At 47.0% G+C, this 21,754-nt stretch overlaps 1 protein-coding gene across 1 annotated transcript in view; it reads right to left on the minus strand.

The window, feature by feature from the left end:
* The window catches only part of LOC149369618 (uncharacterized), a 28,195-nt gene extending 12,836 nt beyond the window's left edge, over positions 1-15,359 (minus strand). Inside the window, exon 1 of the mRNA XM_089576021.1 lies at positions 15,097-15,359. Within this exon, the coding sequence (XP_089432147.1) occupies positions 15,097-15,359 (263 nt within the window). The remainder of the gene's footprint in view (positions 1-15,096) is intronic.
* Between the last annotated feature and the right edge of the window lie 6,395 nt (positions 15,360-21,754).

Below are 21,754 nucleotides of genomic sequence, written 5' to 3' on the forward strand. Positions count from 1 at the left end.
CATACCGGGTATTTTCTCTCTGACTGCCTCTTTCTGTCTCCCGCTGTCGGCACCATATTTTATCGCGGTATCCTGGATATTCCTGACGCAGAAAACGCTCGCACTTCAAATCCCAGCCGTTATTGCTCCTTAGTTCCTCCTCTACTAAATGCATCCTTCCCTTCCTGCATGCCTCTTTCTTTCGCGCTCTGCTTTGTGGTTATGGTTTCATCCTTGAGAATGGTCACGTCGCAGGTCCTCTCTGGAATTATGTATATTTATTCCATCATACATTTTTTAGAAGAAATTACAAGCTAGAACGAAGTGCATGGGACGACAATTTAGTTTGGGAAAGTAAGCACACCTGCCGTATTTAATGTTATATTGTAACTTAGCTTCTTATTTTTCATACCTAGTGCTTCTGCAGGGAAATCTACATGCATGTCTCTTAACTAAGCCATGTTCGCTGCACATAAAAGGGGTGTAACGTAGGCCTAAGAACTTTGGATTCTGTCAACTTCCGACGGGTTGGGACACACCTGATTAGCCTCTGCGGAACCTTGGATCGTGCCCTCCCGGCGAAACCGCACGCGACAATAAAGTATTACCTTAAAAATGCAAAACACACGCTAAACGCTCATTCCTCTGTTGTCCTCTGAAGCCAAGGAGCAGATGAGCTTAAAAAAGACTCTTGCACTTGTCAGGACAAAATATTTCCTCTGCGTGGGGTTTTTACTGCGAAACCACTAATACGGACACCCACCGCTCCGCCACTTGAAGGTCATTCTTTGGAGCCACATGACCTTGAGGTTTCGCGCGTGAGAAATAGAGCTTCCGCTCTAAAACTGTCGTTACGCATGTATAAGCCGCGAATTCACAGACAGACGTTTCAATGAACATAGTAAATATGGCCGTCCCTTTCTGCTGGATGGATGCGTAGATTTTGTCTTTAGATAAGAGAGCTCAGTTCCGCCAGAAGCTGACACGCGAAAACAATAAGTGCTCATTCCCTTTCAGACAACTTTACATTTTAGGCATAATTAAATGTTTCACATAGCAGAATAATAAATGTTTGCGCAAAAATGAGGAAACAGGTAAAAATGGCGGTGAGACTATTTTGATGTTTTAGAATGATGCAATCGAAATGCCCGAAGTTAATGAACATATGAAATGCAGCAGCAGAAACACGAGCAGCAAAGCGATTTTCAGCATGCTTCTCAGCAGTATAAATCGAATATAAAATGGCGTTTACAGTGCAGAACGCTAGCTCATTAACAGTATGAATAGCAATGCAAATTGGCTGTAATTTAAAGGGCAGGCCAACATCACTTAACCTGTTTCCTTTCTTTTTCTGCTTTTAGTAATTATTAATTTAGTTCAAGTAACACAGTGTTATAGGCCAAGTTTAGGCAGCATGGTACACGAACATCACGCAGCGAGAGAGTTTTCGAGAAGCGAGGCGTACGCCGACGAGGTAATCGCGTTCTGCATGTCAGGACACATTGCGGGTTCATATCGCTGCAGGAGCGACGTGTTTTTACTCTTCTCATGCAGGCGCATGGTTACGCATCGAAGTAATGCTGCGACATGATTTTCTGGGGCACTGATGTTTCTAGTTAGAGCCTATTGAAGTTGTAAGTGACTTCCTGCGCGCATATTATCGGTACTTCTCTAAGTGAGCACGTACAGCGGCGCACTTCCTTGCACCAAAGCGACACATCGACGCAGATGCTCGCTACGTTCTACAGGCAACGCTTGCGAGCAAAAGTAGGCTCCCTAGGAGGAGGAAGTGGAGGAGGAGGAATAAGAGGAAAGGCAGGGAGGTTAACCGAAGAATAATCGGATTGCTACCCTACACGGGGTTGGGGGAAGGTGGGGGGTAGGGGATAAAAAAAATGAAAGAGAAAAGAAAGTAACAGAAAATTGAAGTCACATGGAAAGTGAACGTTCTTTAAAGTCACAGCCTGTCGTGAAGGCCAGAAGTTCGTAAGAAGCGGAGCAGTGCCTTGGAGGCCTTCACCGCTCCCTATATATCTACAAGATCAATGGGCTTGAGCACGAAATGCCCAGAAACTATGAAAACAGTGTAATTCCAGTTTTTTTATATATAATATAATGCACGCTCCACAAGCGTGTGTATATACACGAGGCCGGAGTAGATTATACACATTTCCGACAGGCGCCCAAAGCCTTTGAAAAAGATTTACTCGGATATTCCACAAAAAAAAAACAAAGAAAACTTGGAGTCGCTTAAACCGCCTTCAAGAGTAGAACGCGATATCATAGGGTAACATAGAGAAAACTGGATAAGAGAGGACACTCCCGTAGGCCCCTGCGGCCGGCTTTTGCTCACAGCGCACCTAGCGTAGGCGGGGAAGCGCACCAGCCTTAGAGACGGGCCGCCGCTAGCCGCCTAATCTCGTAGCCCACAGTTTCAGAAGCCATGCCCGCATCCTCTTCTCTTTTTTTTTTGTATGTGCAGCGCCATCTCGCGCAGGCGTGGAACGCCGAGCTCGGTCGCGAAAGTAAGACTTCACTCTTAGCGTTTGTGTTACCCTATGGTGATAGCGTTATCAGCCCTCGCCGCTACCCGCCCCGGTTCACCAGCGAAAGCTGTTCTTCCGAATGTGAGCTGCGCAGCGCCGCCTACCAGTCCTCAGTAGTTGGGTTATTGATTCTTGGTATAGCTGGTTTTTTTCTGGCATGCCCATACCATATTGTATAAGTCAGCCACTTCACCGCAGAAGGCGCAATGCGGATCATACGAATTTGGAATCATACAGCTGAATTTGACAGAATTTATATAAGTATTCGATTGCAATTTCCTTAAAATGACCCCTTGCTGCCTGTTTAAAAATTTTCTGCGGTTCGGCATATGCTTTCCTCGTTCATCTCAAATGTTAGAGTATATCTCTGTAGCTTAATAGTGGTTTCTCCATCCCGGAGGTGCCGAGATTGGAACTGTGTGGGACACTGGATCCTGAAGATTTATTACCAGATTTATTCGTCTTGCACGTCAAACCCCCCGAGGACACGGGCAAGACGAATAAATCTGGTAATAAATCTTCAGCTGAAAATCAGCGCTCCTGTTATTGGTTGGTTGGTTGGCCTCAAGTAGAATGGCACATACCCCCTACGGGGGAGTGGCCAAGACACAGGCAGTGAACTGCTGGAAAGAGGAGCGTTTATAGAGGAAAAGGAGTAGTAATAGGGTATAGGCTGACAAATTGGACGTATGCTTGTTTCCGTCTTCGTGTTTTTCGCGGTGTTTAATATAGACACCACATCTACTCAAAAGCCACATTGCATTCTTCAAGTCCACCTCTATCCCGCTTAAACGAACGAGCGTTTGTGGTCTATGGATAGCGTGCCCGCCTCGTAATCCAAGGCACCTGGGTTCGAATTTCACCTAATTCCCCCCAATTCACTTTTCACCACATTACTTTGCATATTGTCATGTGCCTAGCATCGCGTGGCCCCAGTGCTTAGACGAAACGATAACCCACGTGAGGTGGTGTGGTTGTGACGTCGTGGCCCTTTAGAATAGTCCTAATTTTTCAGTCACGCTAGCGGCAACACCGACACCGGTTTTTCTGCGATTTTTAACGCTGTCACTTAAAAAAAAATGCAAAGACAACTGCTTTGCAATGTGCCGAGTTTAGACAGACACGAACAAGCCAAGACTTCTCACGCAAAAGGACCGCTTTATAGAGACGGCTTCGCACAATCCGCGCAAAGTGACACTGCATGGATGACACGTGCTGTACGTTTTACAGATTTCAACAAAAAAGCGCTGATTATGAAGGCCTTTTTGTTTGGACGCGGAATGCTCGAATTAGTGCCATGATATATCTCTTTCATTCGTTCTGCTGTTTCATTCTTCACTGCCTTCGTTGTTTTTTAAACTCCTGCAGGCAGCCTGCGCACCCTACTCGGTGACACATTGTAACCACAAGTAAAGACTTCTCTTTTACAGTGTTCTATTGAAAGCGCTTTCTGTGTAGGACTGAATGATTCCTCATATTGCATAAAAACGTTCAGTTTTTTTAGTTTATGGGGCTTAACTTCTTAAAGCAAGTCAGGCTATCAGGGACGCCATAGTGGAGGGCTCCGGATAATTTCGACCACCTGGGTTTCTTTAACGTGCGCTGACAGAGCACAGTACACGGGCCTCGAACATTTTGCCTCCATCCAAATGCAACCGCCGCGGCCGTAATCGAACCCGCACAATTCGGGTGAAACCGAGCACGGTAACTACTCAGCCACCGCGGCGGTTGCATACAAAAAAAAAAAAATAGCACTCACCACTTTCTTTCGGCGCATACCAATCGGTGATTCGAAGCATAGCCCTCAATCTGCGGAGCACAAAATCCGTCTCAGCCAATAAGAACTGAGGATTTGAATTCAAATCGCGCAGCCAGACACGCTTCTCGGTTAACAGAGCAGGAAGACGATTTGATTTAAATTATTATGGGGGTTTAACGTCCCAAAGCGACTCAGGCTATGAGGGACGCCGTAGTGGAGGGCTCCGGAAATTTCGACCACCTGGGGTTCTTTCACGTGCACTGACATCGCACAGTACATGGACCTCTCGCATTTCGCTCTGCGGATCGCCGACTAAAATACGCCATTTGTTTATCGTCACACTTATCTTGCGTCCTTAAGTACAGGTGCCTACATACTTGTGGAGAGTTCTCGAGAGGCTTGCTCCTCAGTGTGTCAGCGACGCCGCCCGTAGGTCTCTCGGTTCGAGATACCGTATCTGTGAGCGTGCGCAGAATGTGCGATCTCATCGTTTCGCGTCCCTGTGGCGGTCTATGGCTGCGTTTTGTTCTTTGCCTGATAACGAAACACATGCTGCGTTTAATTATGCAGGGCGCACGTAACCGATGTGGCACGCCACAGTTCCAGCCCGTCGCTCGAATTCTCAGCTCTATGGCTCCAAGAAGCCATCTGGCAGCGAAAGGAGCGTGCAACGGGCGGCTGCCACTCGGATGGTGGCGGCAAGGAAGCATACTACGGGCACGCTTGGAGACAAGCTCTCTCGATCCCAAAGGCCAACGGTAGGGTGGCGCTGAGGCAATGCTCAGCACGTCAGCCGAGCAGTTCTCCTCACACGAATGAATAGTCGTCTGTAAGAACTCGTCGAAAATACTTCAGCGATTACTTTTACTTTGGGGCTTTCCTCCTTGGACTTTTCATCGACCATTTATACGTTATACATGAGAATGTTGGTCGATTTCGGCTTTTTGCCCAACTTTGGCAGTTCTAGTTGTTCTTCCTCATTCGCACGACGTGCTTCAAAATTCCTGAGTGCCTTTGATTCCCTCGGCTGGAAAAAACTGAATGGATGCAGTGACACGCTGATGCATTTTTGTGGTCCCTAGTGTGAGCGCCAGTAGGACTGGTGGCTCAGTGGCTTCGGCAGCTGACTGCTGAGCTCCGCGGCGCGGGATCGAAGACGGCCACATTTCGATGCAAGTGGAATGCAAAAGCAGCCTTGTGCTACGCAGGAACAGCACACGTTAAGAAAACACAAGAAAACATGACATGGCATAATATGGCATAACATAACATGACATAACATAATATAACATAACATAACCTAACATCACAAACATAACATGATATGACATAACAGGACATAATATAACATAATACAATATAATATAACATAATCTTAGATGTTCTAAGTACTTTAAAGTCCCGTTAGGCTGGATCTCGGCAGTAGATTTGCAGTCGCTTTCCTGCTTAAAAGTTTCATCTGATACAGAGGTCCTAGCTGACAAGTAAGCTCAGTGGCTATAAACTAAGCAAACAAGGAAAGGCGGCAAAGAAAAAAAGATATAGAAGAAGCTGCTTTTGCGTTTTTTTTGAATGACCTTCTTTTCCGTTCCATTCGTCGAATACCTAGCACTCCTCGCCATTTGGCGGCTCCTATTGAAATAAAATAAGTATTACAGGCCCAGTAAAAATAACACGAATCATATATTCACCACACACAGACACACGTACAAAAAAAAAGGGGAGGGGGGAGCCGCACTGACATTAAGAACACTGAACGCGATGAGAATACTACACCGATCGTTCTGCATACCTTCTAAACGGTCATTAATGTAGTGGAGGAAAAAAGAACAGAAACAAATGGCAGCCTGACGAAAAGCGGTTCGGAGCTTAAATAGATGGCATCTGAAAGGAAACAGGTCACCTTGGGTTTTGTTGTGTTTAACGCCTAAGTACATCGTTCATTTCGAACGATGGCGCGAATGCCCCATTCTAAGCATCTCGGTCAGCGCCTGGGGAAGTAACGCCATTCATTATGTTTGCAAGTAAACTGTACTACAGTTTCGGAATCGTTTTTTTTTTCGTGAGCTGTATGAGGAAGTATTTTTAAACTTTTCACGAAATTTGCCAGCACAGAGCAATCGCGGCAAGAACGGCGGCCAAGGTGGCGTCCTTTATTTATTTAAAATTTCAATACATCCTGCAGTGCCGAACAATTATAGCAGGGGAGTGGGTACAACAATAAAGTGAGGGGCAGTAAAATAAAATCACATGAGATAAATATAAAGAAAGGGGCGAGGAGGGGAGACAAAGGAGCAAGGTATCAAGATAAATGAAACAGAAAATACACGAAAGTAGGAGAAACAGTACATTGAGTCAACGATTATTGGCTTGAAAGAACAGTAAAATAAAAAAAAACGGATTAGCTATAGAATTAGATCTCGATGAACATTCAGAACTTCAACCGGCAACTTGTTGCTGTCAGAAATAGTACGTGAGAAAAATAGGTACTTTTCGTAGTCCGTTTTTCAGGTAATTTCCCGTGTTTTAAAACTGTGCTCCCTCCTGTTAGAAATATAGTGGGGTGTTTTGAGGTACTCTTCCTTATCGATGCCTGTCGTGTCGGTGAATAATCAGTGCAGTAGTTTGAGCCTTTGTTCCTGGGTCAGTAGTTGAACATGGTTTTTTAGATTCACATCGATGTATTGTTGAATGTCGCCGGGATTCAAGTACGGAAGTCTGTATAATGTTCACAACGCTTTCGAATGATTTTCCAACACAGTTGGTGATGGCTATCGGTCTGTAACTGCTAGGGATTGGGGGTTTTCTGGGTTTAAAAACGGTGCTATAGCTGCTTTTTTCCGCGCTTCAGGTACTTCCCAGTCACCCATATTTCATTAAAGAATATCAACAGTGCCTCAACGGCAGCTTCCGAGAGATGGGCAAGCATAGCGTAATGCACATTGTCAGGGCATGGTGCAGTTTTTTTTTTGGCTTGAGGATAACACTCCAATTCCTGCAATGTGATAAGTTTATTGCAGTCCTCATGCGTGCCTGCTTGCTGCAGGGGTAGTTTTTGTTTTTCCGCTATTGCTTTGTGCTAGTTGGACGAACTTGGAACTTCAGCAAAACGCCCACCCAATACATTCGCCTGTTCTTCTAACGATGTTTGAGTACGGTGTGTTCACAGCAACGGAAATGTGAAAGGGGTATGGGCTCTAGTGAATGTGCGAGCTTGTTCCCACATTTTCTTTGAGGGTGTGGAACTTTATGCCGGACGCATATTTCTTCCAGGAGGTTCTCTCTGCATTTATTCGGATGCACCGCGCTCTAGCCGTAGCCCTCTTAAAGATAAGTAAGTCCTCTGCTGTAGGATAACAAAGAAGAGTGTCCCAGGCTTTGTTCAGCAGTTTTTTTGCAAATGTTCATTCTTGTGTCCACCATACTTTCTGTTTCGTCTGTGCGAGTCCTGTTGTTTGTGGTATAGCTAGTGCTGCGGCTTATATTATGTATGTAGTAAGTTTTGCACTAATTCAATCTATGATGAGCTGTTCACCAAATTCAGAGCGGCATTTGTTCTAAAAAGTGACCAGTCGGCGAGGTGAATTTTACAGCGCCGTGGTCTTCTGGGGATGACTGGGGTAGACGATGACAGCAGTTAGGTGACTAGTTCCCGCGGGGTCATATAAGACATCCCATTTAAAATCGATAAAAAGAAATGGTGATGCGCATGTAGATCGATGAAGCGCATTTTTACTGAGCTTGGGCAACAATATGTTTTTTTCTTGTATTTGAAAGGCAGACGTTATTTGCGAGGATAAAAGCTTCTATTATTTCGCCTCTAGAGTCCCAGCGTTCGCTTCCCTAAAACGGGGAGTGAGCGTTAAAGTCGCCAACTACCAAACATGGCTGGAAGTTCATCGATCAGAGCTTCTAAATCTTGGACTGTTAATGTGATGTGTGGGGGGAAGATATACAGAACATACTGTTATTGTTTTGCAGCTTACGATGCTGACCGAAACCGCTTCAAGATTTAAGTTCGATTTCTTGAGCAAGGACGCCTCTTTGAATGACAATTGTGATGCCTGCTGACAGTATACTTACCTGCTTTTGATCACGTCGGAAAGTTGTAAAATGTCTCAGGATATTGACATGTTGGGTACCGAGATTGGTTTCCTGTAGACACAGAACTACAGGCAACATTGACCCTAGAGTATGTGTTATGTCACTGCAATTCCTCAGCAGTCTTCTACAGTTCCACTGTAATAAAAAAGTCATGTTTGTATGTTTTGAGTGCAAACGGAAGAGATTTACTTCGGTTTTGGGCCCGTAATGAGGGCTCTGTCTTTTTTGCGCTCAAGAGAGCTGTTGGAGTTATGTCCATCACCTCACCATAGGTACCTGCTAGAGGATCGCGCAGAAGCCGCGGTTGTGGGAGTTTCAGTCCACCCCCGGCGGGGGGAAGTCTTGCGTGGTTCCGACCAGTGGACCGGCGCTCCCTGCTTTGAAGATGGCAGGGCAGCCTGCGCTGCGTCCGCCCGGGCCGCAGATGGCCCTGCGCCTCAGGCTCACTTAGTGTGGCCTGGGTAGCTGCCGAAGCTCGGTGTGGTGCACCGTTCCGTCGCACCAAATCGGCGAAATTTGTTCTTCTGACACTTTGAACAGGAATGTAAATTGTGCCCGTCTGAATCACTGACGTGCTTCTTCAAAAGTTATATTTTCTTTTGCTTTTATGGTTATTACCTTATTTTCTTCCAGGTCTGACACGACCTCGGGTACGCGGGGTGCTCCCCTTCACAGTTGGCGCACAGTGGTGCAGCGTTGCAGTTCTCAGATTCATGATCAAGTGATGCACATTTGGCATAGCTTTTGTGACTGCGACAACTCTGAGAACCATGGCAGTTGAAGCAGCGTCTAGGATTTGGGACAAAGAGTCGTCCTGTTACTTTCAGATGTCCTGCTGTTATGGATTCTGGGAGCTGGCTAGAGGCAAAAGTGAGGACTATGTGCGTTGTGGATATTTTCTTATCATATTTACGGTTATTTATTCCGCTGACTTCAGCGACGTTTTTTTCTTTAAGACCTTCCAACATTTCTTTTTCGGTGAGAGTTAGGAAATCGTATTCTGAAATGACACGTTTGACTGCCTTTAGAGAACGATGCGCTCTAACATAGACAGCAATGTTTCCAAAGTTTGTTACATTCGGTGGCTTCGAATATTGCGCTTGGTCACGGATCTGGAGCAGCATGTCGCCGCTGGCTAGTTTTGTCGCCTTGTAGACAACGCCCATGACGTCATTCAGAGATTCAGAAACCATGAAGGGGATATTTCTGTCCGGCTTTTCTGTTTCTTCACTATGTATCACATAATACTTAGGGAAAGCTGGTTATTTCGTTATGAACTGACCCGTTACTTCGGTCCACGCTACTTTGTTAGGGCGATTATTTTGTGGAAGAGGAGGAGCCATGGAATGTATGTGCTTTTCGGCCATGGTGCCAGCCGCTCACCAAGGAGCCCACCGAGGGGACGGGGCAGGAACTTGAAAGCAAGTCCTGCCCTCGCCAGCTGTACACCTCAACTATAAACATAGATCACGTAAGGCAGGGTAGCTCGCCACACAAGGTTAACCCTTGCCGCCTGGAAAAACGAAAAAGTCAGTAAGAGAGAAGATAGGGCAGTTGTCAGAAAGAAGATTGGTAAGTGAAAGATGAAGGGGAGGACAGAAAAAGGCGACTGCCCATTTCCCCCGGTCGGGTCAGGCCGGAGGTGCCGTCTACAGGAAGCTGGGGCCAAAGTGGTGCGTTGCCTCCGACGAGGGGCCTTAAAGGTCCAAACGCTCGGCATCGGCTCAACCACCAGGATCCCCTTTTCCCCGGACACGGCGATGCCAAGCACGGCAAAGCGCGGGTTGAGAACGGTATCGCCTAGTTTGTAGGTAGATTATTTAGGGATCTTAGACTTGGTAAATGTTACCAGGTAAGGTTTATTGGTATTCAGGCCAAGTTTCCAGGTTTGGCATCAGGCGGCTGGGCTGTTCAGGTCCTGCTGGAGGGCATCTTCTACATCTTGTTGATTACGAACTGGTCTGTAAACTACGCAGTCGTCTGCGATTAGTTCTATAGGTGAGAAAATGTTTGAAGTGATATCATTCATATAGATTAAGATAGATTAATTTAGAATAAGATTAAATCTCGCGCTGATCCTGCTCAGCAGTCAATGTGTTCTCTCGATTTCGCAGCATCGACATTTCACTCCGCAGATGCAAGCGATAGCTTTGTGGCGGAAAGATGATGTCAATTCGTCTTATTTTAGTTTGGACCGAGATGACTGCTCCATCCAGCCCGTATGTTGGCACGTTGCCAGGCTGTAAGCTTCGTTTCCGAAATTGTAAGGGCCATTCACTACTTTCCGTGCCTCTGTTAAAGTACGAGGCATGTTCTGAACAGTTATGTGCCACCAGCAGTGTAGAGGACACGGTTCCATCATGGAACTGGAGTGCGGAGCAACCAAAAGCCCCCCAAAAAACCAAAATTTTTTTGGTGGCCGGGAAGTTGAGCATCAACTGTACTGCAACTTTGAATACTCACTCTAGCATAGGAACTCACAAAACGAATAGATTTTGTATTCTCCTAATTTTCGACTCATCATCATCAGCCTGTCTACGCCCACTGACTGCCGGGCGAAGGTCTCTCCCATGTCTCTCCAATTAACCCTGTCCTTTGCCAGGTGTGGGCAACATACCCAAATAAACTTCTTTATCCCATCCGTCCACCTAACTTTGTGTCACTCCCTGATATGCTTGCCATCTCTTGGTATCCAGTCCCCTTCCCTTAACGACTATCGATTATCTTGCCTTCGAATTACATGCCCTGCCTATGTTCATTTCTTCCTCTTGATTTCGACTAGGATGTCATTAATCTACGTTTGTTCCCTCACCCACTCCGCCCTCTTCCGATCTCTTAACGTTACACCTATCATTTTCCTTTCCATAGCTCGCTGCGTTGTCCTTAACTCAAGTTGAACTCTTTTCGTTATCCTCCACGTTTCTTACCCATAGGCGAGCACCGGTAAGATACAGCTGTGGTATAATTTTCTCTTGAGGGATATTGGTACACTGCCATTCATGATCTGAGAGAGCCTGCCATATGGGCTCCACCCCATTCTTATTCTTCTAGTTATTTCCCCACCATGATTCGGATCAGCGGCCACTACCTGCCCTAAGCAGACGTATTTTCTTACCACTTCCAGCAGCTCGCTATAAAGTGGGAACTACTCTTCCCTTGTGAGACTGTTCAACGTTGCTTAGGTTTTCTGCATGTTAATTTTTAGACCCACGGTTCTGCTTTGCCTGTTTTAGTTATTGATCATGTGCTAGTATTTATCTGAATTGCTTAGCAAGGCAATGTCCTCAACGAATAGCAGATAACTAAGGTATTTTCCATTAACTCATACCTCCAATTATTTCCAATTCAGGCCCCTGAATATCTCCTGTAAATGGGCAGTGAATAGCGTTGGCGAGACCGTGTCTCCCGCTTTACAGCCTTCCTTAATAGAAATTTTATTGCTGACTTTATGGAGCACTATGCTAGCTGTGTAGCCGTTGTAGATATCTTCCAGTATTTTTACATAAGGCTCTTCTAACGTCGTCAAACAGCGCACAAAAACACCAGGACACTAAGGGAAAACGGCACGGACAAGAGCGCACTAGAAACTGAAGCAAACCGAAATACACTCAATCCCTCGGTGAGAAAGCTAGCATCAGTTCCGCACATGTCGTAAACATAAAACCAGAAAAAAACAGAATAAAGGCGTATCATTAAAACCGCTAAGAAAAGAAAAAAAAAAGCAAGATAAAACAGCGAAAGCACCGAAGCGTGGCCTTGTGGTAGAGCATCCGCCTCGCATTCGGGAGGTGCTGGGTTCGATCCCCAGTGCCGCCGGGTACCCACCGGTTTCTTTAATGGGTACAAGATTTCCTCTGGCCTGGTGCTCGGCTCTTCTAGGGTGATATGCTTGGGAAAAGGGTCTTAGACCAACAGTTGCCTTGACGGATGAGTGATAAGTTCCCCCGCCAAGCAACCATAAGTCCGCCTCGTGCGGCATAAGCCCAATTTGTGGCCCTTTTTTTTTCACTTCTCCCAAACGTACACCCCTAAAGGAAGCCGAGCGCCGGGCCGGGGGACGCTTGTACCCTTTTGACCGGTGGGTGCCCGGCGGTGGGTTGGTTTCGAACCACCCACCTCCCGCAGCCGAGACGGGCGCTCAAACCACTAGGCCACGACTGCGGTCCTATACACGTTCCTCGCTTTTGCACATAGACGTTATGGCCGTGACTAGCTAACGTAGATTCGAGGTAACATTTCAGCAGGTCGAAGAAAGAGTCCACCGACAGCTCAGCTCAAAGCATTACACACCTGGTTACATGCTACAGTTCACCGTGGACACTGGCTGCGGTGAAGATCCGGTGATCCTGATTGCTTTCTCTGCATTTGTAGTGCGGGACAGTGGAATGAATGTTGACTTATTTGCTTCCGAGTTCTCCTTGTCCGTATTACATAAACCAACACCTTCTGCCCTACACTGCTGTACCTTACGTGGTTCTCCGGTGGCTCATAAACGAGTACATAACTTGTTTCGCTTTAGAGAACCAAGTATGTAATAAATGTCTTACTTCAAATTCTAGAATTTCGGTCTTCAGTCCTTACGTTAGAGACCCTTAAAGGTCCTTTGTTTTTCCTTTAATTTATGGTTTTTGGTTTACGGGGGTTTAACGTCGAAAAGCAACTCATGCTATCAGGGACGCCGTAGTGAAGGGTTCCGGAGATTTCGACCCCCTGGGGTTCTTTAACATGCACTGACATCGCGCAGTACACGGGCCTCTACAATTTCGCCTCCATCGAAATTCGACCGCCGCGGCCGGGATCGAACCCGCGTCTTTCGGTTCAGCAGCCGAGCGCCATAACCACAGAGGCTTTTGATTTGTTGAATCTCAGTACGAGGTGTGACAAGAGACCTTGAACAGTGGATTGAAAGGAACGCTGGGCCTGCGCACGCGTTCATGTGTCAACTTTGTTTTGCGTTCTGATTCTGAGTTCGACTGAGTGACTGCGCCAAAGTATGTGTTAGCCAGCAATAATTTCAACTTGAAAGCAGAGAGCGAGAAAGCTCATTAACACGTGAGCCGCGCGTACGCCAAATTAAACGTCGCCGTGTGTTCCTCGCGGAAGAAATTGTAATAGTTAATTACTGGAGCGAAAGTGCTGCATTTACCACTGCGGCCCCCATCAGATATAAACACCGGGCACGCAAAAGATTGACAGTAATCGTAAGCTGATTTCTGATTAAAATGTAGTGGATGAAAATGACATTTCCTGTTGAGGCGGGAGATCAGCGTTATCTCGTCACCAACAAATTATTCTGGGGCGCGCTTCACTTCGAACCAGGCTCTGCATCGTGCAACATAAGGCATAGTCCGGAATCGACGACCAGCACTTTGCAAGTCTCATGTGATCTTGCGGTGATCACCTGAGGCTCAATCCAAACGTGTTTCACTCGTAGCTGTGCTGCGAGCCAGTAAAATATATACACATTTATCGGTTGCATTCAGGTTCCGCCATTTTGCTTTCTCAATTTTACGGGAAGCCAAGGGACGTCCACGCCACGACAAAACTCACTGCAGGCACTACCTGGCGAGATCACTCTGATCACTCAAGACTTTCTTCGGTGAGGAAGTGAAAAAAATAAACACATTATCGCATCGCTCTGCTCCACTGACCTCTCCATCCGGTTCTGTCACTTTCACGAGAAAGCAAGAGATTCAGAAAGTTTGAAATAAGTGTGCGCCTAACAGACGCAAACGGATCATAAAATGAACGGAAACGTCGGGACAAGGGCGCAGTTTTCAAGTTATACAGGGTTATACACGGCTGTCAGTTTTACACCTCTTGTTACTTGCGTATTTTTCAACATGTAAGCTTTTTTTTTGTTTGTTCTTTTAGCTTTTGTTCGCGATGTTATTTAATTTTAAGTTCATGATGATGTTAGCGCCTGAGAGTTCCTCTTTCATCTCGGCCTCTCCATATCGCTCCAGCCCGCCTTGTTTCTGTTACAGTTTTGCCCAGACGTGCCCATCTGTCTTCTCTTTGCTCTTGCTCATTCACCTTGTGTTACAGATGTTATTCAGCTGTTATAAAAGCACGCCTCGCTGAATGTGCCGTCATGAAAATCGCGTCCTTGGCAAGTTCTTTTGTTCATTTTATGCCTCTGTATTCGTCTATTAAGCGCACACTTCTACCAAACATCATGAATCAACTAGTCTTACCGATACAGATGCGACCGTTTCTCATTGCTTTTGCGCTCAGCTTCGCGACAAAAGTGGTCCAGCTTGAATCCCCGACAGTATTTCTAGACGCTAACGACGAATAAATATGCGTGCGTTACAGGGCTCCCACATGACACAGCACGCGCACTGCGAGAGTGGTGAAGGCTGCCTCCATCCTCCTCCCTTCCTGATCATTACCGACAACTATCTGCGCTTATTAGCCCCCTTCGAATGCGCATCCACTGGCGTGTAGCGCCGTAGACCAATTCACAATGCTGCGTGATGCATCACTCATTACTGCATTGCTGCTTCCCATGGGAATTATTAATTCTTCCCTGAAGCAATACGGTTGATGTATTCAGAGTTCCTGCCGGTATTTTCATTTAATTGTGCTCTTTCCGATCACTACAAAGGCGGGCCTCATGAAGCGCATGAAGCTGTTACATCGACCCGCACCCGCGGCATCCGCGGCAACCAAGGAAAGAGCAATGAACGGGCGTGTAATACGTACAGCGTCTGGCCGTCCGCATGCTTGTAATCGGTGCTCCGCGTCGATGGCTTGGGGCTCGAGCCAAGGGCCGAAGGCGCTGGCGTCGATGGCGCTGCCGCGTTCACTGCTCCACACCAGGCGGAGAGAAGAAGCAGCGAGGCTGCGGCGACCACTGAGAGACCACACATGCTGGCGATGTGAACTGTCTCCTGCTGCTCGACACTCGCAATCCCAGGGGAGGAGTGGCGTATGCGCGGGACACGGAACTCTTCTTCTTCCACCATCTCCGCCTCTCGGAGTCGTTATATACTCGCGCGGCGGAGAGGGGAACGCTGACCTTGATTCTCGCCGGTCCCTCCGGACAGCGGTGGGTCCCCCTTCCACTCGCCACCTTTTGTCCGGCCGCCGGAATGGTGCTACCTCGCTGTCACCGAAGGCGGGCGCCCGAACCTCACTGTGCGCTCTTTCTGCTCCCTTGTGCATTTGCATTTCCCAAAGGAGAGCTGCGTGAAGCCGCCGGGAACAGGAGCGTGCCGGGCTGTTGTTTCCGCGCCAGCGGCTCCGTGGCGGACAACGATCTTCTCCGGCATCGTCCCCGCGTGCTTTTGCCGCATGCCGAGATTCGTCGTGCGATAAAATAGAATTGCAGGTGGTCCGAGTGAGTGTGACACGAGCACGGCCTACACCTCCCTCTCCCTATTCCACTCTCTTCGCCGAGGTTCGGTGACGTCGGCGTTTCCCCGCCGTGGCCGTGAAACGGTGTCGTGTGATCGGTGTTGCGGAGGGAACTGAGAAGCTGAGAAGTGTACAGAAAAACAACTCGTTTGAAACAAGTCTACTTTAGTGCCTAACCCGTCTGCGTGCTTAAAGGGGGCTCTAGTGACGCTTAACCAGTCTCTAACCTAATGCGAATCGCGCTGGTAGACATTGATTTGTGCCCCTCCTCTTTACACACCTCACCATCCTTCTTGGATGCAGGTTGGTGCTTACAGCATTGTGTTATTAACGCGATAGGGTTAGAACCTGTATGGCGGAAAAAAGATTGTCCGGCGTCGGCATCGGCGAACACGTTTGATGCCTTGCAGCCGGAGCAACCGCGCGTTCCGGCAACCTAAACGGCAACCTATGCTTCATTTCAACCTCCCCACGGGATTGTGAGCAAATGGACCACCGTGGCAGGCGGCAGTTGAATTAATGATCGGTTACGAGATCCAGGCTGCTATACCTGGATCTCAGAGGCCCCACCGGTGGCAGCACCTGCCACCGCAGGGCAGTGGCGCATCCATTAACTGCTGCACTACTGCGCCAGAAGTGGTATGAGGACTCCCAGAAATGTATGAATGATGTAAAGGCGAGAAATATCAGTTTCGCATTCATCGGACTTAACGTATTAACGCTATCGCGACATACCTTTAAGATGGAGCTTAAATGTCCTTAAGCAAAGCGGAATGTTGGGCAAGTTGGATAACGTTCATGATGTAAAAATAGCGCACAGGGAACACAAGGGACGGAAAGGGACGAGGGACGGATGTGCGCTATTTTTACATCATTAAATGTCCTGTCCAGTTTTTTTTTCTTTTTAACTCCGCTTTTTTTCTGTACCTACTGTATTGTTCACTTTCTGAACAGAAACACAAGAATTCATAGTGATCTCTGCAGTATGTTGCAACATCCCGCGTCCGTCTGGTAAAGGTACATGTGGTGCTATATGTGAAGGTTTGAACCAATTGATTGCCCGATTATGATACAGCCCTGTGTTTGCTTATGTCGGTCCTATATACGGCGGCAAATTATATCTTGTTCTCACGGTTTTAATGCCAAAAATGCTGCAAGGGGAAGTCAGCGTTCCTTAATTAAAAAAAACTACGGTTATGGAAAGAAACGATATTTCTCACTTTTTTTCTACCAGATGAGTCTAGGATGGTCCTTAGCGTACAATGGAAGAATTCAAGATAAATAAAAAAGTTTTGAACGGCAATCTTCTTAAAGGTATGACTACATTAAAAATTGTTTTTTTAGAAAAACAGCCAGACCTGCACAAAACATCCAAGAGCTGAATTCCTCGCACTGTTCTTGTCCAGAAAGTGTGCCTTACTCTCAAAACACACGCTATATGCACTTTATAGTAAAGACGGTTTTTCTACATGTGAGGTTCAGCGAAAGAACGCGAACTGAAAAAAAAAGGGAAAGAAAGAAAGAAATTCTAATGTTTAGCGTCCCGAATCATACATGCGCTTTGAGGGACGCCGTAGTGGAGGGCTTTAAATTAAATGAGACCGGCTTTCTTTAACGCGCGCTGACATCTCACAGGTCACAGACCCCTTTTTGCGTTTCGCCTTGATCAAAACGTGGCCGCCGCGGCCATGATTGAACCAGGGAACTCCTGCTCCGTAGCCGAGAGCTCTAAGCACTTGACCCACCGCGGCAGACTTGAGAAAAAGGAATTCAGTGGAAGTCCCAAAAGGTTCACATTTCATTTTAAGGTCCGATATTTAAATTTAAATAAATGTATGAAATTTTCTTAAAAAGTCAGTTTTCTTAATCTGGAATTTCCTTCAGGGTAACCAAAACCTTAAAAATTTGTTTGTTCAAAATTACCTCTTGCACACGCTTTATTACGCATAGTGTTTCATTTTACAAGTCGGTCATTTTTCATAAAATACTTGCCGACGATTACGTTACTTTCTAATGAGAAATTTGAGCACAGCTCATCAGCTGTTCCAGCTTTTCGATAGATTGAGGCAAAGAATTCGAGCAAGATATGGATGTACAATTACAAACAACTTATTTTTCACCCATATTCCATCTTCAAGAACCACTCCTCTAACAGTTCTTGATTACCATGACGAAAGCTTTGCGGTCGGAGAAATAGATGGATATATGCTCGACTTGCTGCATGCACCAATGCCTGGTTCTCAAAGACGAGGTCTGCGCAAGTATTTCGCGAGGTTGTCACAGCTCTAGGAGACGTTACGAACGAGAGGAACGGGATGTTCTCCCGCATAAGTGATAAGAAATTCCCGTTTGTCTTTATATCTAGATTATAGTCCCCACCCACCCTCCACCAAAGCCATAACATGCAGCGCGCATCTGTCACTACCGCCACGTAGCTTAAAGCACGATTGAGGTGTCCCTCTGCTCCAAGAGGGCAGTTATGCGCCTTCCCTCTGGTTCAGGGGTCCACTGAGATGTGCAAGACAGATACTGTGCATTTCCTTTACTCAAAAACCAATTTACAAATTTTACTCTCTGCTTTCCAAGCCCCCGCTCGATTGGTTTCGCAGCTGTGGGAGACAGGTACTGCGCATTTCCTTTGCTCAAAAAATACCAAACAGACTTAGGAAATTCTAAACTGTGCTTGGCGAAAGCCTTGTGGTCAACACACTGCCGCGTCCCCGAGTCACTAGGTCGCATCGGGGCCATGCGTCTCACTCACTCTACTGCAACAAGACGTCTGGCGAAGGAGCGGCGGTGTAGTTGGATGCGCGCGCGCTCGTTCTACCTCTACTGTGTGACGTCACGCTTGCTATGCACAGCTGCATCCCCCACAGGCGCGCCGGTTGGTAAGGTGGGGAGGGAGTTGCGCTTTTACTTTCTCTTTTCCAAGCTCCCGCTCCACTGCTTTCGCAGCTTAAAGGTTGTTCACTGCTGGTTACAACGGACAACGGCCAAAGTGACGGACAACGGACAAAATGGGCGCCGAAGAGCTGCGCTCTAAAAAGCTCTAAGCTGGAAAAGCATCATTTTTATGGTTTGGTTACAGGACCAGCTACCTCTCCTGACTGACTAAGCCGCTGCGGAGGCTCAGTGGTTATAGTACTAGGCTGCTGACCAGAAAGACGCGGGTTCGATACCGGCCGCGGCTGCCTCATTTCGATAGAGGCGAAATGCCAGAGACCCGTGTACTGTGCGATGTCAGCGCACGTTAAAGAACCCAGGTGGTAGGAATTTCCAGAGCCCTTCACTAAGGCGTCTTTCATAACCTGAGTAGCTTTGGGACATTATATCCCCATAAACCAAGCATCTCGTTACTAGGCACTCGTGTGCTGTATAAACCTAGAGATTTGCATTCCTGGCAGACCATCGAGGGATTTGACTGGGCCAATTAAGTTCGAAGTGTGCGTTAAAATGAAACATCGAACCCGCTTCATCAAAAAGGCTCTTGAGGCATGCCACTTTACGCTGGATGTTTGTTTGCTTTGTCTTCTCTGCATGCTCTAGTTTTCCGCGCCGGTGTTTTCACAGTGAGCTAGTTCTGACGGCTTCTGATTACATTTCTGACAACAAGCAATCACTTGCGAGTCAACGCCTGCGGAGTGTTTTCTTTTTGCTCCAGCTGGATGGCGCTATTTCCTTTAATTGTGCCGTTGTTAGCATTTGCAATTCATTAGATGCCAGTTTGAATAGAGGGCAGACCAAATGCCGAAGCGGTTTCCGCAAAATGTCTTGCGCCTATTGCGGCGCGGTAGGGCAGCTCGGTAGCCATTTGCAGATTTTTATTCTTCAGACAGAGATCAACGCCGGTATATTCCGTAAACAAGATGCGGTGGCACTGCTGTCGACGTCTGAGGTAACGGCTGGCGGTACTGCCGTTAGCAATGCATGTATACAGAAGTATGTTAAATAGTTTTCTCAACATGTAATGGACCTCTGAGGTCGGGCCTTGCATAACAAAAGCTCAGTACACCCCAGATCGAATTGTGCATTATGGAAGATCATTTAAAACCAGATTTATTTCTGAAACACTACAATATGAGCGTGCCGAAATTGCGCCTGGGTTGGAGTTCCTGCAGTGAGCGCGGCCGATATAAACAGATGCAACAGGCCGCTTGTTAACGGCCTGGCGAGTATCTCTTAAGAAGAAAAAAAAAAAAGTGTAAAAAGTGTAAAAAAAAAAAAAAGTATAAAAGTGTGCCAGATCATTTAGAAGACACCTTTCTAAAAAGTATCGGTAAAAGTGCGTTGTTATGCGGACGTATACATCCCGTAGCGTCTAGGCGCTCAATCTGCCGGTTGTTTCTCCCCGAATCGCACAAACTTCTCCAGTAGTTCAGGCTGCTGCGAGCGGTACATTTGCTCGCAAACGCAGTCGTTCGCAGTCTGGGCAGCCCTACAGAGAAAGCAGTTTTCAAATGGCATGATAAGCGAATTGCGCACTGCCACAGACGACAGTGCAGACGCTAGGCCCAGTGGTCTGTAGGGTCATTTTCTTTGTCCGTGTCCATTTTTTTTGGGCGCTGTGGTGGAGCATCTGGAACCAACTAGCCCATCAGTTCGTCTGGATACCCCCGCCACAACAGACAGACAGACAGACAGACAGACAGACAGACAGACAGACAGACAGACAGACAGACAGACAGACAGACAGACAGACAGACAGACAGACAGACAGACAGACAGACAGACAGACAGACAGACAGACAGACAGACAGACAGACAGACAGACAGACAGACAGACAGACAGACAGACAGACAGACAGACAGACAGACAGACAGACAGACAGACAGACAGACAGACAGACAGACAGACAGACAGACAGACAGACAGACAGACAGACAGACAGACAGACAGACAGACAGACAGACAGACAGACAGACAGACAGACAGACAGACAGACAGACAGACAGACAGACAGACAGACAGACAGACAGACAGACAGACAGACAGACAGACAGACAGACAGACAGACAGACAGACAGACAGACAGACAGACAGACAGACAGACAGACAGACAGACAGACAGACAGACAGACAGACAGACAGACAGACAGACAGACAGACAGACAGACAGACAGACAGACAGACAGACAGACAGACAGACAGACAGACAGACAGACAGACAGACAGACAGACAGACAGACAGACAGACAGACAGACAGACAGACAGACAGACAGACAGACAGACAGACAGACAGACAGACAGAGACAGACAGACAGCCAGGCAGCCAGGCAGGCAGGCGGGCGGGCGGGCGGACGGACGGACGGACGGACGGACGGACGGACGGACTGACTGACTGACTGACTGACTGACTGACTGACTGACTGACTGACTGACGGACGGACGGACGGACGGACGGACGGACGGACGGACGGACGGACGGACGTATAGCCAGGGCGGTGGCGAGTGCTACCTTGCCTGTAAATTAAAGTGGTTATTATATTTATTTCGTACTTTCCCTTTTTTACTTTCAATCATATTCTGTTCTTATACTAAGTTATTTTGTAAGTTCTTACTAAGTTATTTTGTAAGCTCTAAGTTTTATTATTTTGATTCCTTGATGATTCGTGCACTTTCACCAATCTGCGTTTACACCATCAGTACTTTAGACTTCTCTGGCTGGCCTTACTGTCCATGAGTTAGTCACGCTTTCACAATCGCTAAAATCCGAACATACAGGAAGGTTCACCTTGTCCTCTTCAATATCTGGATGCATAGCTTTACAGTCTACCGGAACATGTGTAATGTTTTATTTACTGCTCCCGCATGCCACACAAATACTGGTATCACCTTGTTCCTACTTGCTTCTATATTGCCTGTCTCTAAGGCGACCTGATCTAGCCTCAAATAGAAGTGCACCGCCTTTTGAAATATCAAATAGCGCTTCCATCTGGATTTCGCTGTTTCCAGTTCTGCATTCAGGCAATGTTTATTTTGTTTCTTTTTTCTTTCTCTACTTA

Source organism: Amblyomma mixtum, chromosome 1, assembly GCF_055824585.1.
Source record: "Amblyomma mixtum isolate Tamu chromosome 1, ASM5582458v1, whole genome shotgun sequence".
NCBI classification, from domain to species: domain Eukaryota; kingdom Metazoa; phylum Arthropoda; class Arachnida; order Ixodida; family Ixodidae; genus Amblyomma; species Amblyomma mixtum.